This window comes from Rhyacophila brunnea, unplaced genomic scaffold (assembly GCF_057557595.1).
Source record: "Rhyacophila brunnea isolate RB1 unplaced genomic scaffold, BYU_Rbru_1.0 scaffold_1, whole genome shotgun sequence".
Lineage (NCBI taxonomy): Eukaryota > Metazoa > Arthropoda > Insecta > Trichoptera > Rhyacophilidae > Rhyacophila > Rhyacophila brunnea.
In genome coordinates, this window is record NW_028232751.1 from 53,094,100 (window position 1) to 53,118,923 (window position 24,824).

Consider the following 24,824-nt stretch of genomic DNA (forward strand, 5'->3'; position numbering starts at 1 on the left):
CTCGAGAGGTGACCTATTTGGGGGTCGTTCTGGACGAGAAGCAGACCTTTTTGAAGCATGCTAAAGTAATTGTGGCTAAGGCCAACTCAGCCTATCAGAGGGTTGCTCGCCTGGCGGGCAACAATTGGGGCCTAAAGCCTCGGGCCCTGAGAATCGCCTACGAGGCTATATTCATGGGCATCGCTGGCTATGCCTCCAGCGTGTGGCACACCAAAGCCTCGCTGACAATTGTGAAGAGGGCTCTGCTTAGCGGACAGAGGGCTGCTCTGATTGGCCTTACTAAGGCCTATAGGACCACATCTTCGGATGCCCTGGCGGTCCTTGCGGGGGTCTTTCCCCTCGACTTGCACGTTCAAATTAGAGGATCGATCACTCTCCTTATGAGGAGAATCAATACAACTCTCGCCGGTGTCCCTCTGACACCGCCATCGAGAGTGGAGGGCGTGAGCTACAGAAAAACTGTATCTGAGCTGGTCTACAAGACCGCATATGCGGCATGGCAGGCGAGATGGGTGGCCTCCTCTAAGGGCCGCCAGACTTTTCTATACTTTCCAGATGTCTCGGTGAGACACATGACGAGGAGACTGGTGCCTACCCACTGGACTAGTCAATTCATGACTGGCCATGGAAACTTTGCGGCCAAACTGCAGGGGTTTGGTTTGGCAGGACATGGGTCGGGTTGCTCATGTGGACACGACCAGCAGGACGCTGAGCACGTCCTGTGGGACTGTCCACTTATGGGCCCCGAACGAGCGGAGTTGTTTGCCCGGGTCCGACCCCATTCGGGCCCAATAGGACACGCGGATATGGTGGCAACCGAGGCCAATTTTGCTGCCTTTACTAAATTCGCCAGAGCGTACGGGGGGCGGGACACTCTTGACTCCCCTTGCGACTCTTCAAACTAAAGTCACTCTGATAGTTGCCATATAAATTAACATCATGCATTCGCACTTCGGTGCAAGGTTGCATCACCAGTCCCGTGCGGCTCTGCTCGGGACAAAATGAGGGCTTAAATTCTTTGATCTGGCACACGTAAGGGTTATGTTAGCCGGCCGCGTATGACGTGGCTGCATATACATAACGGGAGCGGAGGTGGGAATTTTACACACCATGTATCCCAGAAGAAGCAACTGCTACAGAAATTTCGGATCTCGCACGAACAGTGGCCAAAATCAATGTCATGAGAAATGTCTTCCCAGTTCCACCAGGCGCATCGAGGAAAAATAAACCACCATTTCCATCATCAATTGCCTTCATTAACGTATCGTACACTTCCTTCTGTTTGGGGTTCAACATTGGTACATTCGATCAAACCGATAGGTTCAATGCATCTTGATCATATTCACGTTCACGTACCAATTCTCGATTAAAAGCGTCATTCATTCCACGATCAGGCGTTGGCATTCCTAACTTGACTAACAAACTGCCGCACATGAGATAACACATGTCTTCGATCAAAAGCAAAGCCTGGTTATGTATTTCCTCATTCACTTCGAGATCGGGATTCTCTGAACTGACACGAATCCGATGTAAAATGTCTTCTGACATGTCATCCTTGTACTTGTTCCACAGTTCAGGTGGATTTGATGGGAAGCATGTCGAAATAATGATAGCAAATAATGTGCGTATCTGACTTGGAGATGCAGAAACAAATGCTTTAGCGATTGTCATGTCCCAATGAGTATCATTTTCAAGCGAATTGAGCTTTTGACATGCAGCACAAAATGTTGGGCACACTACACCATTGACAGTTCGAAGTGATTCAAATGATGTCGGCCCACGAACATTTACCAGCAACAACCGCAAGTAAAATCATTCGCCATTCTTCGGATGAACTGTGTAAATGCGACCAAGAGCATCAGTAGAATGCACATCCAGATGATCAGGAACCGCATCGCCTTGCTTCCGACGTTGAAATTTCTTCGATGAAGCGTTTCAAGTGTAATAACGTGGCATCTTAGAGTAGAACAACGTTCGTGCAAACGGATCGCTTTGGCAAATCGAAAAGAAACTGGCCAATGTTGGCGCTGGAGATATTTCAGCACGTTGAGCAACATTCGATGCGTTGAAATAAACTTGTTGACTATTCTCTAGATGCACCGCCAAATGTACAGCAGTGGGATGACGTTCATGAATGGGGAATGAGAGAATACGCCAAATTGCTTCATTGCAGCTCACATATCGACCAACTTGGTAGTGCGTGATTTCATCGTTGGTATTGGGAGTTTGAACGCCAAAAACTACAATATCGCTGCCTTTGGTGACATATTTGCAGATGTATTTTATGGACTTCACTGAATTGCAAAACTCCACGTTGCAATGCGCCTTGAATGTTTTGGAAAAAAGTGGCGAATACGGAACAATCCAAGTGTTGTCGACCACGATATCGTTTCACTTCATTTTCGTTGTGATAGTTCTACGGTTATCATTGGGCGATCGACGCCGATACAGTAGATAACCATCATTGGCAGTGATAGTCTTCGCCGTTAAACTTCATGGATAACGCTTGGAACACTTGCCGTCGACCATGCATGGTGATTGGGGGTTGATGGCGCCACACTGTCCATGAATCATGTAAGTAATTACAACATCATGCAGGTCTGGATCGGTTTCGGGATCAGGAATCTCGGCACATATGATGTCATCTTTTTGGTCTGGTCGAATTCTTTCGACTCACCAAATAAGAATGTGTGCATGCGGCAAGCTTCGTTTTTGTCATTCAATCGAATACATCCAGCATCGAGTATCCCCAAAGACGCGATGATTAACAATGTAGTTCATCAGCGACAGGATTTTTTGTTTAAACACACGTGCGGTGATGTCGTGCCAATCACTTGATGTTTGTCCGGGGAGTAGCAGTTGAACAATTTCTATTCATTTCGGATTTCATGTAAAGGTGATGAATAGATCTAGACGACCGTAATGACGAACATATGTCATTGCATCTTGCGCATATTCATGCATATGACGTGGGCTGCCAATGTACATCGCCGATAGAATAGTCATTCGACCAACATTAGCTGCATCTCCTACGGTGCTGATTGCATCGCGTAAATGAATATACTCCTCCGATCGCAGTTTGGCTTGGTTCAACCGAATGAAAGTGAGGCGATCCGTCTCGATTTTAAGCAATCGACAAATCGCAGCAAATAGTTGTCAGCATTTTGAAGAATCATCAAATGATAAACACTGGAGAATTAATCACATAATGAATCAGTTATCGATGCACACACAATCACAAATTTGATAACCTCACAAAGTGAACATCTTCGAAGGCAACTTACCGTTTGAAAATCACGATCGAAATAGCTATTTGCGCACCTAGCTGGTAATCGGCTCGATTATTCACGTAGATCGATTGTCGAATGAAGTTAGAATGATGGTTTATGAAATTGGTAGGTAAATAATGAGCAATACCAGCAATGAGATCATGTAATTTTATCCTTGGCTTTATTTTTGGACGCTGTCGAAGAAGTAAAAAAGATTCAGGCAGGACAACTTCCTCCAAAATTCGCCGGAGTATACAACAATCTTTCGGGATTATCCGAGGCTGAACTGAATCAACTGTCAAAGGATAGATAATGCACACAACGCCTTTCATTTGTTTGTTTGTTTCTTGTTTATTCTTTCTGTCATGTATCGTTGTATATGGATTTAATTTGTTTGTGATTTTCTTTTATTTTCGATTGCGCGTTCATTGTTCAAAATGTCAAAATGTATGAGAAAATTAATTTTCTTCATAATTTTTTTTCCGTGAATTTTTCCGATGTTTTAATAGTTATTCTGCTATTCGGGGCTGAGACAAATCCAACAATGTAAAGATCGTAAAAATCGGTCCAGCCGTTCTCGAGTTATAAATGGTGTAACTAACCCGACTTTCTTTTATATATATAGATATTATGTACTCCATTAAACTTATGTATTTCCAATATTGAACGTAGATATACAATATTATCAATAAATGTCTTAAATAGTATAAATTATACTTACTAGATTTATTTTTGACCGATTTTATCAATGTTATTTGTAAATATAAAAATTTTATATTAACAATGGAAAAACATGCCAATCCCGGGATCAGAATTTTGGCTCGGGATTGGATTCCCTATTAATGACGATATGTATTTTCATAAGGTATCTTATTGTAGTCACACTTTTGGGTAACTGTGTTTTTGCAAGTAAGACAACTGCTTAATTTCACTATAATAATATGGTAAGTAGGTGCTTATAGCTCACATTACAAGGAATATTTAACATATTCAAACATTACCTTTTTCCCGATATGAGTGCCCAAAGTATATTGAGAACGGGAATGTCAAAAACATTATCCATCAGCACCGGTTGGCTGTTATAACCCTTGAGCCAGTCAATCATGGAAGTGACTTCTTCGACGGTCATATCCTCCATAGAGCTGCGTCCGAAGCCAAGATTTTTCAGGTGCATCACACTGAAGCGCCTGTGCTCTGACCACAGAGCACCGTCAGTAAAAACCAAGCCTGAAAGAATGTGAAATAAGATTATTATAATTTTCAACCATTCTTGAGAACGTGATATCTTGTGATATCAAGTACCACCTTTACCTAATTTTTCCGTCAAAATAGAATCGTTATTTTTCTTCCGATATGATACCGTTACCGATATTTTATTTCGTTACAATACCGATTCAGGTATCGCTACTGTTTCTTTCGATATGACAGTCCTATAATCGATCTGACGTATGTAGGAAATTGAGTATGACTAGTTTGAGATGCATCGGGTATCGCATACGGGTTCCCAACCGGTCGATTTTGAAGCAAAATTCGGTCGATCCCAATTGCGATTGTGAATTTTGACAGTGATAATGATTTCAATATTTTAAACTTGGACGAAAAAAATAATATCCCGGTCGTCGGACTTTGCTTGATTCGTACTTATCTGTTATTGAAGCTTAAAGCTTGTTAAAATAATTATGATCAGTAAAAATAAAGATTTTTATAATAATTACAAAAATTATATCACTATATTAGATATTGGATCAATTTAACAAAGTATACTGAATTTTATGAGCTTCACAAAATGTGGGGTTTCTTATCATCACCTACAAATGTGACCGAAAATAATGTCCAAAATCCAACTCCATCGCAATGATTATTCCAATGGATGTTGCGAATTCCAAATTACAGTTTTGAATTGTTAGCGGTGTGATTAAGTGGTGATAGGTGAAGAGTCGTCGTTGCTTGGTTGTTGAGATGATAGTTTATTGGTTGATAAAAGGATACACTGAATACAATAATAAGGATGATGACGTGAGATTATAATCGCGAAGTTATGATATACTGGTGAGATCGACATGATCAAGAGATTAATTATAATAATGCACTGAGAGACTTGATTCGAGTGGCAATAGCAGCTCGTCTCGCGATGGACTCGATGAGTTGAGTGTGAGTTTATAGATTGTTCTTCTTATGAACCTATATTAATGCAGTACGTATGTATTACCATAGATATTGTCGTAATTCTCAATCAAAACAAATACTACTGGTCTAGTTATGATTGAAGAAACGCTGACAATTATTGTTGCTAATGTTTGTTTTAATAACAAAACCTACATATTATTAAAGTGTGTCATTAATTTAATGCAGAGTAGCATGATCGCTACAAATTGCAAAATGACGTTACGTTGACACAATTGAAATCTTCTAATATATGGAAAGTAGGTACCTACTCCATCCAGAAAAATACTCATCTTTAAAGGAAATCGTTCTTCGAATCAAGTACCTACATATTTATGTGAATCTTCATTTTCTCATTTGAAATTTATTAAATTAAAATATTATACACGTTTGACAGATAATCACCTTGATGACTGCGTTTTGTAAGCCGAATTGATATACAATGTCAAATATTTAACTAATTATAAAAATTAATAAAATATAAGTAAGTCCCTATTTGAATTAATAAAAAACTGCATGAAGATTTTTTTCATTCTTCCTTGATTCGAAATATCTATAAAAATATATTTTTTTTAATTTTTTTTTGATTTTTTTTTCAGATATTTAGCGATATTTTTCTTTTTAAAATGAATATTTTTAACATCGAAGAACTAAAAAAAGCAACAGCAAAAATGCTTATGAGATTCTTAATAAAAGTCGATCGCCATGAAACTTTAGATAAAAAATAGCTCCTAACCTCAAAAAGGTCATGCAGTATCTGCCGAGTGCGACACGCGACATTACTTGCCTCGGACTAGGGCTAAATATCGATACCTGATTTCGTATCAGAAGAAAAGTATCAATGCCAAAATATCGAAGTATCGGTCAACAACTGCCAACCCTAACAGTATTGGCGTTGTCATCGTCTGATCAGCGACCAATTTTTGATTTAATCACGGTGAGGTATACTAACTCAATCAATTTCTTGGTAGGCTCATACAAAAAGTCACTAGTCATGTTGTTACTTTAAATTTCAGAATCGCACTGACCTGAAACAATGCATTAACTCAAGATAATTCCCAATATGCACGGACATGTTTGAACCGAACTCTATAATTATTTTCAAAGTAATAATTGTTATTTATTGGTTGTTATATAAAGCAAAAAAAACACCAAGGATTGCCAGTTGACACTGTCCAGTAAAGTGGTAGAATTATTATATTCAAATAACGATTTAGGTTTATTTGCTTTAGTTAACCTTTTCACTTACAAATTACCACTGCGTTTACCGATTTACCCCATGATGATGCGGTTCCATGGCAAAACAGAACAGTGACAAAACAGAACATAACAAAACAGAACATGACAAAACAGAACAACGATGAATATAACTATGACCTTTCAGGAAAAATATAAATTTAATATTGAAATTGTCCTATCTATATTTTGTTGATAGATTTTTAATAGCACAGATTTTCAATACGCCATAATAAATCAAATTATATACTTACCAAATTTCTGCATTCCTAATCGCTAGAAAGCTTCAAATAAACGGGACTTTGCTGGCAAGCTTAGGATATCTCATCTTAATCAATACAATATGTTCAAAATGATTGGGTGACAATGGGTGACAAAGGGTACAACGAAATAATAACCTAACCTAACCTTAATAGATTCCACAAAAATTAATGTTTCATTTTTCCCCTGGCTGTTCTGTTTTGTCCGGTTACAGATGATGCTGTCTTATTTGACTATTCAGTTGGGCCCAATCACGAAAGAGTTTTGACGTTATCAATCAAGAGTACCGTATCGGACATTACAGAAGATGGAAGATAGAACAACGCAAAGAAAGCTTTCTATCTGATGAAGATGGCGTGAACAACATCTAACCCAATTCGGTATGTCTAGTTGCACCTACTCAATCAAAACCAAATACCTACATACCACATATTCATTGATTGCATTCTGGAGGTAATATAATTTTTCACACTTAAGTATGAGTTCTAGAACTAAAAGCATTAGCAACGACAACAACAAAAATCACAATTGTTTTCCAGGTATTTCTTCATAGTTACTACAATATGATGATACTATATACCTAATCTTTCGCCACGTGACCTCAATTTCCAGAAGAATCCATCCGGTCTTCCGTCAAACTCCTCCCTCAAGGATACTTCCTTGATGAGATCCATTCCGGCGACGAGGATAATGTCTTCCTTGCCGAGCTTGATGCCGACGACTGGTCCGTACTTCTCTACCAGATCGCACCAGACGAGATAGTGGAATCCGACCTTCTCAAATATCTTTTTTATTTGAAAAATATTTCCGATAATTGGCCACGGCTTAGGACCTGCAAAATCGCAATTGATAATTGATATAATTTATTCTGTTATCGTAATTTTTTTTATAACAATATGTCACTTGACGCAGTGGTGCACCCAGGATTTAATATCGGGGGGGGACAAGGAAGAGAATGTAAATTAGTACCATAGGCTCTTTTTCTTCTTCATATAATTATTTTTACATATTTTCACGATACACGGCGGTATATTTGTACAGTTTCTTCTAGTTTTTATTAAATTAGAGGCATAACGGCGGTAACCGTTGAGCGTGTCATCAGCGACTGGCGGATTGGAAGTGACTAACGGCGACCATGCTGGACATGTGCGCCTAGTATGCTAAAACATGACTCAAATATTATCGGCTGTGCTACCCGCTTGGTCTAGAGAGCTACAATATTTATGCCGAATTCCACTGAAAAGAAATGTTCTTTTGACTTACACTACCACCGACTAATGCAATGATACTCAACCTTTTTTTTCTTCGGGCCAAATACATAGTTTTTAAAGTAACGCGGGCCGCATCACTACTGGTGTGACGAAAAAAATCATGAAACCCCCCTTTTTTACAAAACATTTTTGAGATTTTAAAAATTATGCGTGTTTTTTAAATTAATCGTGTGCTGTTGTGCACTATCTGTGCGTCAAAGTCGAAACGAATCTCAAGATATACGAAATTCCTGATAATAAATGTGTTTCGGGCGGCACATAAAAGCTTAAAGGGCCGCAGGTTGAATATCGCTGGACTAGTGGCAGTGGGTGTAGTCGTTAGTCGACCTACACCACTCCGGAATTCGGGTGGACACCGAGATTTTTTTGACAATTCCATTAAGGACTGGGTTTAAAACTAACACCATCTGCAAAGTGTAGTCAAGTTCTATGAAAACAAATACGTATGACTGACAACCAGTGCTCAAAATGGACCGAAACGCACCGAAGCGCCATTCCGTATCATAAAATCCCCAAAAGTATCGCTCCGTCTCGTGTAAATATTAATTTGTCCATCTAGGCGAGATATGTCATATAATAAAAAAAATCTAACACAATCATTTTTTAAATACATATATTATGTATAGAATTAGATAAGTAATAGTGTTAATATTTACGTAAAATTATCGAGCGCTCCGGTTCGTAAAATTTTCCATTTCGAGCGCTGCTGACAACGTTTAGTCTTCGTTATGTATTTATGTCGGATCTTAACAGCCTACCTCCACCCTTCGCCACTGCATCGTAGCCGACTTAGTCGTATGTCCGCTTCTAACATTGTATGGCTTACATAGCACAACAAAACACCGCCTGCCACTTAAATTTACTACATAATCATAATGCATTCGATAATATAAATAAGTCATAATAATACGTATTAGGTACCTATTTTTGCTCTTTTAACTTTGGTGTAAAAACTAAGCGAGTAACTTTGTGAAAGTGCTGAAAACTTGGGGCTAAAACCCATGTACATTGCATTGACAATCTGTCCATCGGCGCGGATAGATAATGCAATTCACATCTGGCAAACCAACCCTATATAATATTATAACCATGTCAACGCGGGACGAACGTGGAAGCTTGCAGCGCTATGTGTGTTAGCAATGGCCCCAACATCCTGAAGCGTGCCCCCTACCTATTGCTAGGGTTAAAGGCAGTGTGACGCTCTACAGAAGCGTTTTCCAAATGGTGTTCCAGGTAAAATTAAGGGTATGTAGTGTATTTTTAGCAATTTTTTGTATTTTTTAATAAATCCACTTGAAATTTTTAATAAACACACTACCACTTTTTTTTAAATGTTAATATTCTTAACGACTTTTTTACCATTGGAGCAAATTTATGATCTATCTATCGACCCGTCACGCCGGGCCTCCCCAGACCCCCGGGCCCCCAGGCTAGAGCCCCGTCAGCCCCCTCTCCTTTTGGGGGCCATTATGTTAGCCCTAAGTAAATATGGAATGACTTACAGTAATAATAATGAGAATTCCATGAACAGTTTCTATAATTACATTGACGACGAGTATATTGAAAATTATAAATAATTACAAAATAAAAATAAAAAGAACTTTTTATATAAGTACTTGCAACGTTTTTAAATTTTCTGTTGAATCATATAAACTTGACTTGACTAGCATAAACGATCAAAAAAAATGTACTTGACATGTCATATTGATTTCCATAGTAACGCACGTATATATTAATAATTTAGTTGCTAGGACCCCAGACCCCTAGCAACCAATAATGGTGTCGAAATAACTTTTCATACAAAACAGAATTAACTGAAAATTAATTCAATTCTACTTAAAGATGGCTAAAAGTATTAAAAAAATGCTTTGGCATCGTGTTCTGATATATTCTAAAAGTTTCAAATGTCTAGCTAGTCGGGAAGTTAGATAAAAGTCTTGGACAAACAAGAAAAAAAATATTGCAAGATTTGTACCGGACAAAGAACCACGGGACAAATAATAATACGAGCTAAGAAAAACGTTGTAAAATAGTTAGGAAAATAAATAGTTATTACATGGTTTTAGTTCATATTGCTTACCCGGTGGATATCCAATAGGTGTCCTAGACCACAAAACTGAAATTAAAATACACCCAAGAAATATAAATAATCCTATCATGATTACTCTGTTTTTTTTTTTAATAACTTGCGTGCAAAGAAGACCTTCCACTAAGACCTACTCTTAAGAGAGATGCGGTATTTATAATATCATGGGTAAGTTATTTTTGAAAGAAATTTACAATTCAAATTACGCCAAGATTAACGACGAACTTGCGACACAATAGAACATTATACCCAATCCCATTGTCATACTATAATAATTTGTATAGATACTATGTTAATATGAAAAAGTAACCAGTGTTGAAAAAAAAATTTAAAGTTCTTTTACAGAGAAATCTTAATATCTATTTAGAGAGTATTGTACCTAATAGACAGACTGAATATATATAATATATAAGATAATATATACAAGTGAGTACAAATAGTATACTTACTCATATGATTTTAAAAAAAAATACTTAGGAACGTTTCTAATAAAATCACCCCATACACAATATTATGTAGGACTTATGTTTGATATAGGATTCAAACATGTACGTTTGTAAGTCCTTGTACTAAGTTGTCAAAGTTGTCAAAGTTTTCAGTGCTATCATTCGACTACGTAATATTATACTCTATAAACTCGTGCTAGTTATCATCATCAGTCTGAATCTATCCACTGTTGTATGAAGGCCTCTCCAAGCTGATTACACTTTTCTCGGTTCTGTGCGTTGCGTTGCCACGTATTTCCGCAGAACTTTATTTTTTCATTGATCCGGTGGCCTCTAGGTTCACCTTGCGGATTTTTTGTACCTATCGAGTACCACTGGATGACTTAATTTGTCCAACGACTGTCCCTTCTTCGAGCTATGTGTCCAGCCCATTTCCATTTGAGGTTTTTAGCAAACTCTATTACATCGCAAACCCTTGTATATTTCCTCATCGACTCATTCCTCTTTTTGTCCTTTCGCGTTATGCCCAGCATGCACCTCTCCATACCACAGTGTGCTACTCTAAGTTTCTGGATCTCTCTTTTACTTTGGGTCTATGTTTCACAATGTGATTACGGGAAGCACACACTGTTTGAACACTTTGCGCTTTAGGCACAGTGGGAGGTCACTTTTGAAGACGTCATTACTCGTGCTAGTAAAATGCTGTTATTAATTTTATAGTAACTTGCAAATGTAAATTGAATGTTTTTGCATGATTTTTCCTCCTCCATATGCCAACAACATTAATAAATACCCACCAATATGTTTTCTTAGTAATATTGTGCTAATCCAATGCACGTCATCAGGAAAAACCAGGCCGGGTTTCTACCTGGTCGAGCGTGTGCAGACCAAATCCACAACCTTCGATGTCTTCTCCAGCAGAGCCATGATCTGAACAATCCGATGTCTTGTGGATTATGAGAAGGTTTTCGACAGTCCGCACCGCCCCTCCCTCTGGAGGATACTGGGAGTATACGGGATCCCTCCCAAGATAATTGCCCTAATCAAATCCCTGCACGAGAATAGTGAATGCTGTGTCAGAATTAGAAACAATGTCACGGAATGGTTCGGAGTCACGACCGGAGTCAGACAGGGTTGTGTCCTTGCAACGTTTCTCTTCATCGTCCTCTTTGACTTCATATTACGGAAGTCAATACCACCCGACCGAGGCTTACCTGTTACCCCCACGGTGAAGCTATGCGACCTGGAATACGCCGATGACGCCGTCCTATTCGACAACTCAATCGAGGGCATTCAAGAGACAATCGATAGGTTGCATGACAACTCATATTGTGTTGGTTTGAATCGCACCTGTCCTAATCCAGATTTCCCTATGATTAGCGACGGGCAAAAGATCGAGAGCGTCGACAGCTTCAAATACCTGTGGGTATATATCACGGGAGATGGCATTTTGCACGCTAGAGAGCATGCTATCCGAATGGGAATGGCTGGAGCAACATTCAACTCGATGCGGAGTGTCTGGGACTCACGATTGTACTCGGTCAAAATCAAATGCCGCCTACTCGACGTTTGCATTCTGACGGTGCTGCTTTACGGTAGCGAATTATGGCACCTTACGAAGGCTCAGATCAGAACAGATTCGAAAACAGATGTTTGCCAAGGATACTGGGTGTGGGGTGGTATGACTTTAGGAGCAACGAGGAGATAATAGAACGTACCAAGCAGCCTCTCACCACGCTGACAGTGAAAAGACGACGTTGGACCTGGCTCGGCCACGTGCTGCGGATGCCAGAAGAGAACCTCAAACAACCAACCAACCTTCAAGCCGACCGGATTCCGGCGTCCTGTAAGGCCGTTAAATACTATCTATAGAGTGTATACGGCGTAGCTACGAGATGCTGGTTTGACCTGGAACGAAGCAAGAAGACTGGCGAGGGACAGGGATTCTTGGAGGCGCCGCGTGGTGTCCATACGCTCCAATTAAGGGGCGGATATGGCCGAAGAAGAAGAAGAAAGATATTAAATTACACAATAATAATGTAGTACATTATCTACATAGGTACGCGAAGTTTCGGTGTTCCAACGTATCTCTTCCTTTCACATATTTTATAATTTATAACATAATATAAAGTGATATTTTAATTTTAGCATTATTTATTGAATGGAAACGAATGGACGATGTATTTTACAATATATAAATATATTTTTATCATTCGAATTAAATATATAGTGCACGTATTAATAAAATAATAATTTTAAAAAGTGGTACAACAATATTATTATACTAGCTCCCCATAACTACTCCATATGGGAGCAAATGTAGAGTGGTGTGATATTTGCTATTTGATAGTGAAAAATAAAATTGTTGTTGAATTTTCTAATGTTGGTTAAGTATACTTACTTAAAATAATTTGTAAACAAGTAAACGTTTAGCTTGCCCACTCCACGCGCAATTTTCTTAGACGTTTTGAATAGAATTCTTAAATCTATGCATGGGAAAAACTCAATGAAAATTAATTATCACAAGTCGACGGAAAAAATACATTTTAAAAATACTAATGGCATCAAGTTGTTTTTTTTCTGAATTTCAATAAAAGTATAACAATATGCCTTGTAGATAGGTCGGACCACTTCGATATAGTCACATCTAAAAAATCTAAATCTATTATAAATAGGTACCTAGGTCAGTACAAAAAATACTTTTTCAACATCTTTGATTTTAAAATTCATAGCAATCAATAATCAAATAATTACAAGATAAAAAGAACTTTTTATACACCACGTTTCTTAATTTTCTGTTGAATCATATAAACTTGACAATTTTATGTATTAATAATTTAGGACAAATAAGGCAATTGTCAACTAATCATTTTTTTGCTGTTTTGCAACAAACAAACAAATATAGAATACTGAAATGTCATTTTGATTTACACAGTAACGTACGTACCTATATATTAATAATTTAGTTGCTAGGACCACCTCCTTAGCAACCAATAATAGTGGATTGGATTATGGATTTCTTCCGAAATAACTTTTCATACAAAACAGAATTAGCTGAAAATGAATTCAATTCTACGTAAAGATGCCTAAAATAATGCATTGGCATCGTGTTCTGATATATTCTAAATGTTTCAAATGTCTAGCTAGTCGGGAAATTAGTTAAAAATCGATTCCAATATTTGTACTGGATAAACAACCACCGGACAAACAAGAATACGAGCTAAGAAAAACGTGGTAAAATACATTTTAAATGACACCTCTGACTGTAGATGTGACGTTCTTTTGATTCGTTTTTCTAATCTTGTATAAAATGATTGGATATAATAATAATGCGTTATTAATTTGGAATGGTTATGTCAGTTATGTGTAACTATATATCTGTAAATCTCCCGTATTATTTTAAGATAATATAATATGATTATATTATAATCACATAGGCACCGCACACGACATGGGGTCCTCGGGTTCGAGCACCTCTCCCTCTCTCATGAGAGAAAATCACAAGTTATTAAGCTTAATAAAATAATACTTGTTCTTCTTCATCAGCACCACATGGCTGAGAACCGTGACCTGGAAGATTTGGCCACCGAGCAGTCTAATCCATGGTGGAACCTAGAGGACACTAAACGACCACAATGACGCCCTAAACCCAAAGGATGGTTGAACTTATAAAGTTCTGTAAATGTAGGTAAATAGCAGGAAAGACGAATGATTGAAAAGAGTGGAAGGAGCTAAAGAAGGCCGTCATCCATATGTGGATCGACCCCGGTTTATTGTTGATGTTATACCAATTGATGCAGTGCACCTATCCGCACCTTACCCTGATATTCTACCAACATTAAAATGTAGTGTAATAAAAATAAAACGTCGGGTATGATATTTAGTACATCTATGGGTATGATTCTTTCTTACGTGAGGTTGTGATCTTATTTTATTTATGGATTTTCAGTAGACAGACTACATCATGGGCCAAAGGTCAGATGTCTTTGATTTGAGCATAAGATATGGGCTTAACTACCATCATGATTAATAATATCATCGTCATCCTTGCCCTAGGGCGTAGGTTAATCCACTACAGGATGACAGTCTCTCCATTCTTATGCTATTCCTCTCAGTCATGTGCATTTCGTTGTTACTTACTTCCGAAGGTTGTACCGTGAACCTATTAGGGATTGCAATACCGGTATTTCAAAACCGGTATTCCAGTATTTATCAATACCAAAATACCGCTTTTAAAAATCCAAAATACCGGACTTTTCGGTATTAAGAAAGCACACACGTTTACGTTTTTGAAAATGAATTTATTATAAGTTTTGTGCTGCTAAAATGCAAATATATTGAGTGAATCCAAAAGAGGTAAAAAAATAATTTCATCAAATATATTTATATAAGTAATTGTCGCGATGAATAATCATAAAATTATTTCGAAATAGAAAACATCCGTGACAAAAATGTTCAATTATTCTATAATTATTATTGATGACTGTACAAGCGTTGAATTTAAGAAGCTTTTTCTGCAGCCGGGTCTTATTTGCACTTGATGAACTTTTGAAGGCTTTAGTTAAAATTATCAATATATTCAAATTATTTGTAAAAAAATCACTAGTTCTACAATTATGATCAATACATATTTTTAAATGTCAACATAATAAATGTAGGTTTTTGCTATAAAATAATGTTTCAAAAAGATTTTAATAGCTATATTTATTGATAAGCACCTACTTCCTTTAGAATTCATTTACAGTTAATTCTGTTTTGTATTGAAAGCTATTTCGGAAAAAAATTCGTAAAGAGTAAAACACTATTATTGGTTGCTAAGGGGGTCCTGCAACTAAATTATTAATATATACGTGCGTTACTATGGAAATCAATATAAAATGTCAAAATGACATTTCAGTATTCTATATTTATTCAGTATTTCTATTAAGTACAAAAAAAGTATTCATTAATACATAGAATTATCAAGTTTATATGATTCAACAGAAACTTTAAAAACGTGGTATATAAATAGTTCTTTTTATCTTGTAATTATTATGTGTTATGTTTTGAAAATAATTACTAAATAAATAATTATAAGTAGTTTTTTTTTCATTTTTTGTAAAAATTATAGATAATGTATTATTTATCTACCCTACAAAATAAACAAGGTGTTTCGTTAAAATTTCAGGATTTGCGAAGTGTTCCATCGCAGGAAAAGCTTGGGAACTAAAAATAATACTCCAAGCCCGGTCGCACATACAAAACCATGTCGACTGGGACATGAGCGACACCACGAGGCTAGCCGAAACGAATAAAAAAGCAGCATCTGAAAATGTGTCGATTCAACATTTTTCTAATCTACCCATAGCCCATATCAAATTAAATTTGCTACACGCGACAAGCACATGTTTTTTTTCACCAGAAATTTCGTACCGACGCTATGTGCGGCAGTACATTAAGTTGCATGTATTTTGTGAATGACAAAAAAGTCACTTCGAAAAATTCGACGTGTTGCAGTCGAGATAAGTTCGTGTGTGCGACAGAGCTAAGTGTCTAAAGAATATTAAACCATTTAGAAAATATATTTAACCGTTAAGGTGATACATCAGTGAAACGGCATATAATTTTCAACTATAGGCAATACTATATGAAATTTTGGACTCGCTCGCATTCTGAGAGAGAACGTCGAGCTGGAAACACGTCACTTTGTTTCGTGATGGCGACGGGCGTATTAATTCTTAAATCGTGTAAAGATGACTAAAAACGTTACCCATTTACTTTAAAAAGAAAACATGTCAATGAATATATTATTATTGTTACTAATAGAACAATAAACAGAACATAAAATGGACTATGTTGGATTTATATGACAGATTATATTTCGTTTGGCATGCGTCATTTGCACCCGCGACCCGCAACCGCGCATCGCCTAGCCACGATCTTTTTAGACCGTGCCTCAACTGAGGTACAGCCTTAAAAGTCACAATATTATGTCTAGCACACTTTCCCAACCTTTTTCAAGTCGTGACCCCATTTTATAAAAATCAAGTGACCCGCGACCCCGATAAATTTGAAAAATTAATAAAAATGCATCGAAAATAGTTTTTTCAGTATAATATAATTGAATACAATTTTAAGTAAGTATTAAGTAATATGTCTTATATTATATGAAATTGTAATTTGGTAAAGAGAGTTTAGGTTTAGACTCTAAGCTATAAGTAGTAATTTAAGCCGTACTTTTTTCGCAAGACTGCAAATTCTCGTGGAACCCTGACAGCTCACGGAGCCCCGTTTCCGTAGAATCCCGGTTGAAAATAACTGACATAGAGAATGTGTTCAATTATATTTTAATACCAATCACTTGAATGAATGAAAGTACACTCCCAATACATTCTTAAATAAATTTCGAAATAAAATGGAGCCTCTGTAAGTGAAAGTAAATATGTAGATAGGTACGTATATTATATTTTATGAATCTCACTACTTGCCGACGATGTTACGCGTATCTCGCGGCACAATCGAGAAATAGTTTCGGGTTACAATCTCGGTTCTAGACCGGCGACTTCATCGATAATCAAAATAATATAAATAGTGCAAGATTTTTTGTGATTTTCATTAACTTTCCACTGACTGCATTCAGTCAACTTAGAATCGCGTGGAAGTCAACTCTGCGATTAAAATGTCTTTGTTTACCAAATGCCGTTTCGTTGCTATATGATTGGTTTCCCGAATATCCGTTTTGTCTAAATCGACCTCTTAATGCAGAATGTTTTTTTTAATATCTAATTGGACGAGAACCATCCCTTTCTTTAAATTACTTTGTAATGGTAATGAATACATCATTCATATGCTGTAAAAATAACAATTTAAATATCTCCATGTATTTAAATATAGGATTATGAAATTTGTTTTCCGTCTCCTGAACATTTGGTCTATTCGGGTAACCAATCCTACAGCGACGGTTTGTTTATCCGTTATTGCGTTCGTGCCAGCCATGCTCCTGTATGGCTATGGGACGTGCAGTATTTTCAACTGTCATTCACAACAATATGTCAGATCGGGTAATAAAATAAGCTAGATGGCCGAATAAAATGCTGTATTTTTTAAACTGAAAAGGTGTCTAGAAACTAAAAAAATGTAAATACAACAATATTATAAACATAGTTTTCACAAGAACAAAGATCGAAAAAGAATTTAGTATTTTACAACAAATAGAATTAGGTCATACAATTTAAAATGATTGCTGGTAAGAAATTTTGTCGTCATTTTGTATGTAAGATGTGTATTAATTATTATAAGAAGTATAATTATTTAACAGTCCCATGATGGCCGCACGGCCTATATCATCCGAACGTCAGCAATTAGTGCATCGCCAGCAGTGATTTTATTTAACGCGAATGACGCAATTAACTCGCAAGAACATTTTAAATGGGACCTTCTACCAGTCATAGAAATATAAAATTATATCAAAATCTAGAAAAATATACGTATTTCCAACGGTCCAACGTCGCCTTTTCACTATCAGAATGATGAAAGGCTGCTTGGTGCGTTTTCTTATCTCCTCGTTGCTCCCAAAGTCATAAAGCCCAGTATACGGTTGCTCTGAGCCTTACCATGATTCGCTACCGTAAAGCAATACCGTCAAAATGCAAGCGTTGTATAGGCGGCATTTGGTTTTGACCGATTACAATCGTGAGTCCCAGACACTCCGCATCGAGTTGAATGTTGCTCCAGCCATTCCCATTCGGATAACGTGTTCTCTCTGCATTAGCCATCTCCCGTGATATGTACCCCCAGGTATTTGAAGCTGTCGACGCTCTCGGTCTTTTGGCCGTCGCTAATCAGAGGGAAATCTGGATTAGGACAAGTGCTGTTGCACAAAAGTTTTTTTCGCGTTGATTTTCAAACCAACGCAAGATGAGCTGTCATGCAACCTATCGATTGTCTCTTGAATGCCCTTGATTAAATTGTCGAATACGAAAGCGTCATCGGCGTATTGCAGGTCGCATAGGTTCACCGTGGGGGTAACAGAGATGCCTCGGTCAGGTGGTATTGATTTCCGTAGTATGAAGTCAAAGAGGATGATGAAGAGAAACGGAGCAAGGACACAACCATGTCTGACTAACATCAGTGCAAATAATAAATGTTGATAAATTGACTGCCACTAATTTTCATCGAAAAACTGAAATATCAGTGACATTTCATTTTGATTTCCATAGTAACACACAATATGTTTCTATACTATTTCGTTGCCAAGACTACCTTAGTAAGCAATTACGGTCTTTTGAATCAGAAAAGTTTTTGTTATAGAACTATATTTTATTCAAAATCTTTGGCTTCATTAAATTTCAATACAATTTCAACCTAGTCTATCAAAATATATTTTATTTGAGGTTATATCGATACTATCCGTGGCTTTATCCAACTGGCTTTCTATTAGGTATGCTTACATACTGTAGTTTAAATGCTAGAAGATATCAATATTTGGCACGTATTTTTATCGACTTATACGTGGTATAAATGAGAACTCTGTCATTCTTGGCAGTAGGTATTGACTTGTGTGTCCCTAATAACTATCTTAGAAATCGGGAGCATCAGTTGTTTGTTCTCCCGAGGAGCACAACTAACCTCCTATTGGTGATGCCAATTGGGAGGCCAATAACTCTGTTCAACAAAATCGCTTCGGATGTTGATATATTCCACCTACGTGAGGATGAGTGTAGGTGGAAGTTGTTATATAAATTCTTATAATAGGGTCCACTTAGCTCATTCGGTGTGCTTTCATGCTTTATAATTTTGTACCCTTTACTTTACTTTTCATACTGTTTTTGTGATACTGCATATATTTATTTCTTCTTTACACTGTTTCTTTGTTTTTAAATGTAATGTTGTAAACGTATTAAATTTAGAATTTGTAATGCTCACGGTATGTAAAAATAAATAAATTTGAATTCGAGTGTATGGATCGCAGTTGAATGTTCAACCTAAAAACTAATTTCAAAAATACTTATTTCACCGATTATAGATTTCTTAGTAGAGTTAGTATAGACGTAGAATAGTCTTAAATTTAATGTTAGTAGAATTATAATAAATAAAATATAAATATTCGCTTCGATTTTTTTTTATTTGTTGATCTTTTAACTTAATATAGGTATAAGTATTATTGTTCCAACAATATTTTTGCAACTCGTTGTCTGAATCTAAAATTGGCATGTTATTTTATTACCTATCGCGACGTAAATTCTAACATAACTACTGGTAGTTACTTACACCACACTGGCATTACAACTACATACAAGACATTCTAAAGCTAGGTGTAGAGATGTCCATTCATATTATATTTGCACTGTATCGGACGAACCGCAGGAAATTCTAAGAAGGCAATAAGTTGACTGAAGTTTTTTTTAAATATATATATATATTTTTTTTTTAAATCAAGTGTACCTACGTTATGTTATGTTGTTTAGGTGGCCTCATTTTCAGTCATGCAGAAACGTCTCCATTCACTTCGTTGTCTATCGGCTCGGGCCGTTCAATTGCTCGATTTTCTTGTTGAATGATATTTTTTAGTTATTGTATTGTTTGGTTGCTTGTTTGTATTGACGCTATCCACAAAGAATGAAACCTGGCGCGTTCAAATATACCCACTAGAAAAAATCATATTAAAAAAAATACGAAGCTCGACGGGTTTGAGCCCGTATAACCACTGGTATCGCGCCAACTGTTGCATTAACCAATAATTTTGCTACGAGCGTCCTGTCTAATTGCGACAATTTAAAATAGTATGTCTGAGATGTTTTCAAGTATATATATTCAATATATGGAATGTTACATTCTCAAAATCTTGTAAAGTATTCGTTGAATATAAGAAATAGTTTATTGAAAGTAGATAGGTACCTAGTAGTGGTTAAGAAAACTTGAAATATCTTTAAATTACTCACTCTCCAAAAATGATTATAGCTAATTCAATTCAAGTCAATTTATTTTTTAACATATTTTGGAATTTTACAATTACAAATTATAAGTTTAAGACGTTCACAACATGACATGGAACATTATTATAAAGAAGAATAAAACAGTAATAAAAGTCGTAAAAATTAAATCATAAAGAGAGAACATAATATAAACATACAAAAGCAGTGAAAATACAATTATACATCTATAGAAGTTCAAAGAAGTACGCCGAGTTTGCTAAGGAGAGCCTATTTTAAGAATTTATAAAATAGCGTCCACATAAAGTCACTCTCACGCAATTGGAATATATCAACACCCGAAGTAATTTGGTTGAATATAGTTATCGCCCTCCCAATTGGCATTACCAGTGGCAGGCTGGTTCTGCACCTTGGGAGAATAAACAACTGATGCTCTCTATTATTTCTAATATAGTTATAATCAGGGACACACAGATCAACACTGCCCAAGTCGAAAAAAATACGTAGCCAAATAAAGATCTCTTCTAAATTTCAAACTGCAGTATGTAAGCATACCTAAAAGAAATGCAGTTGGTTAAAGCCACGGATAGTATCCATACAACCTCAAGTAAAGGAGTCTCGAGAATTCAAGTAAAGACCTCAAGTAAAGAAGTCTCTTCTTATGAACCCTCTCGACCATAAAGTACTAATGGTAGATTGACGCACAGGCAGTGTGAATTATCTACATTCCATCAATGTATCGTCTTCAACAGTCTCATTAAATTCTTTTTCGTTCATAAACCGATATCGATCGATTGCAGTACCATCACGTTGATGAACCTATTATAATTTTGTATGTAAAATCCTATAGCATTTCTCATCAACCAATGATCTCTACTGTCAAAAACGTTCAATTGATTTCCTAATCGTCATATTACTAAAGTGAATAAAATGCGTCCTAATCTGTATATTACATAGGTAGCCGTTTATATTTCGGGAATTGGCAACACTGGTGTTGCTAGGTGCAATTTGACTTCTGTATTTTGAATTTTGACATTTTTAACGGCAAATGTACTTAGAAAGTTTTAACAAACGAACGCTTTTTGTTTTTTTTTTAAATTCATTTGAAAAATTTATCTCGATCAAAAAATGGAATTAACTTGTGAAAATTTTCGTGTGATTATTTTTCACAACTTTCGATATGAATTATTGCAGGAACAATGCATCGCTGAACTTAATGCTTTATATGTCTATGAAGCACCATTAAAAACTACGGTATATCATTGGTTTAACGAATTTTATCGTGGTCGTCGTTTGCTCACAGACGAGCCGCGTGAAGGTTGTCCAATATCGGTTGTTTCTTCAGAAAACATCGATGCTGTGCGTGAACTAATAATGCAAGATCATCATGTGACATACCGTGAGATTGAGGCATCCCTGGGCATTAATAACACCAGCGTGTATACGATATTGCATGAAAATTTAGACGTGAAGAAGCTATGTTCGCGTTGGATCTTGCATAATGTGACAATCGCACAAAAAAGGCGCGTGTCGATTGGTGCAAGGAAATGCTCAAAAAATACGATTGAAGTGCTTCAAAAAACGTTTATAAGATTGTTACACATGACGAATCTTATATCTATACATATGAGCCCGAAAGTAAACAGCAGTCGACCGTATGGGTCTTCCAAAATGAGCTTAAACTAACAAAAGTTGCTCGCGCTCGAAGCACTTCGAAGTAAATGGTCACCTGTTTTTTCGGAAAAACGGGCCTTACCGCAACTGTGCCTTTAGAGAATTGTAGAACAGTCAATTCTAAATGGCAAAAAAACTATTTGCTTGCCAGAAGTTTTTGTTAAAATAAGGAAAAGCAACCATCGGCGACAAATCATCCTTCATCAAGACAATGCGAACTCTCACAAATCGGCTCAAACAAGCGCCAATTTGAGCACTCAAAACATTAAATTGATGGGCCATCCGCCGTACAGCCCCGATTTGGCACCTAATGATTTATTTTTATTCCCGACAGTCAAAGATACATTGCGTTGTCAATGATTTTCTACACTAGAAGAGGCGATTGATGCATTCAAAAACCATGTTTTAGAGTTACCTTCTGGAAAGTGTGAAAAATGCTTTCCAGATTGGTTCAAACGCATGGAAAAGTGTATAAATTTTCGTGAAGAATATTTTTAAAAACAATAAAACAGTTTTCATTTATAAAAAAATCGTTTTTGTTTATTATTCCCGAAATATAAACGGCTACCCTCGTATATGCCTCTGAGTCGAGAGCTTGTGATTTGAATTTTTCGTATCTTGAGATTCAAATACTTACAAAAAAAAAAAAAACTCGAGAATTTGAAATTAATTTTCTCCGAAAATATCTCCTTACAGCTACCTTCAGGATTTTAGCCATTCACAATTTCTTTTATTAACTCATGCGACCCATTTTTATCCATTTGAAGCCAAAGTCGTGCAGTTTTTTTATCTTCTCTATTTGTTTAGGCGAAATCGTCGCTTTCCAAAATGGCGAATTCGTTTTCCAGTTTTTATACTGCGATGAATCAATATGTTCCTTCCTGTCTTTTTTTATTCGTAGATTTTCTTAATGTTAGCGTTTCATACAGTTTTTGCGTACAGGTTGATATATCAGCGTCGGCACACCACTATGCAGGTAAATTCGATTATTTTTATTTATTGAATACGAAATGCATTGCAAACTGTACAGAGACTGCTAGCACGTAGAGTAGACAGTACAGCATTGCAAAGAGGTTTTTATTTTAATAACAAAAGCACTTCATTTCTTTCAACAACTAACAACAATATCTGAAAAATAATAGTAATCAATTACATGTTTCATGATTTTGATATAGTCTGTGTTAACGAATTGTTAAAATTCAGTAAATAAAGTGAAGTGTGGTGAATAAATTATTGTGACTGTTTTGAAATTATAAAAAAAATATTTTCATCAAATCAAAGTGAATTTAATACAAAGTAAAAAATATACTGTGAAATAAATTAAGGTAAATAAATATTTTAAAATACAATATTATTTTTACAGCAAGAACAAAGCTGTTAAAAACAGTACCCAAAACATAAAGATGTTTTGAACACACTGACTTTAATAAAAAATAAAAGCGTAAAAACGCTAGAAAAACGGGCTAATGTTGAACTAGAGGTCTAATTGAATGGTTGATATCATTTAAGGGGGGACATGCTCAGCGTAGGTCAAAATGGAGCTTTTATTGCATTTTCAAAGCATTATCCTGGCCATTCCTTAAACGTTGTAGATAATCTATTTATATAATTTTGAAGCCTTATTATCCTTTTTATTTATTTTAAACATTTGATGACTGCATAAAGTATTTTTATTACATAAAATAGTATTCTTTTAAACCTCTCGCTCTAATGTTTTTGAATATAGTCATATTTCAGTACATACATGTGCAGTTGTGTTAAGATTTTTTATGTTTATTAATTTTTAAACGCATTTATAAAACCATTAGTATAATTTATGTTGACATTATTATAATGAAATATTTACGATAAAAAATTATATGGATAATCTCTGTGATCCCAAATTTGACAAGAATTAGGCATTTTAGTATTCAAAAAATGGGCAAGATTAACACATTCGAAGATAATTCTAAAGATACTAATTATAAGCTATATTTTTGACCATTCAAGTGTGATTAACATCCTACGAATAATGATTGCTTTATAATAATTATTGACCTAAGAATAAGGTAGTGTTTTTTTTAAATACGCCATTTCTTTTGGCATTCCCCAATAGTTAAGCTACAAAATGACTGTGTTAATCTTACCCATTTTTGAATAATAAAATGCCTAATTCTTGTCAAACTTGGGATCACATAGATTATCAATATAATTTTTATCGTAAATATTTCATTATAATAATATCAACATAAATTATACTAATGGTTTTATAAATGCGTTTAAAAATTAATAAATGTAAAAAATCTTAACACCACTGCACATGCATGTACTGAAAAATTACTATATTCTAAAACATTAGAGCGAGAGGTTTATAAGAATGCTATTTTATGTAATAAAAATACTTTATACAGTCATCAAATGCTTAAAATAAATATAAAAGATAATAAGGCTTATAAATTTATAAATAGATTATCTACAACGTTTAAGGAATGTCCAGGATCATGCTTTTAAAATACAATAAAAGCTTC

General features: G+C 35.9%; 2 protein-coding genes across 2 annotated transcripts in view; one reads left to right on the forward strand and one right to left on the reverse strand.

The window, feature by feature from the left end:
* The window catches only part of LOC147079953 (methyl farnesoate epoxidase-like), a 62,306-nt gene that overhangs the window by 21,987 nt on the left and 15,495 nt on the right, over nucleotides 1-24,824 (reverse strand). Inside the window, exons 3-4 of the mRNA XM_085945965.1 lie at nucleotides 7,510-7,761; nucleotides 4,271-4,496 (exon numbers count right to left, since the gene is read on the reverse strand). Coding sequence (XP_085802091.1) covers nucleotides 4,271-4,496; nucleotides 7,510-7,761 — 478 coding nt within the window. The remainder of the gene's footprint in view (nucleotides 1-4,270; nucleotides 4,497-7,509; nucleotides 7,762-24,824) is intronic.
* LOC147079954 (lipopolysaccharide-induced tumor necrosis factor-alpha factor homolog) overlaps nucleotides 23,344-24,824 on the forward strand; it is a 47,743-nt gene continuing 46,262 nt past the window's right edge. The window contains exon 1 of the mRNA XM_085947221.1: nucleotides 23,344-23,642. The gene's annotated coding sequence lies outside the window, so the exon portion shown is untranslated. The remainder of the gene's footprint in view (nucleotides 23,643-24,824) is intronic.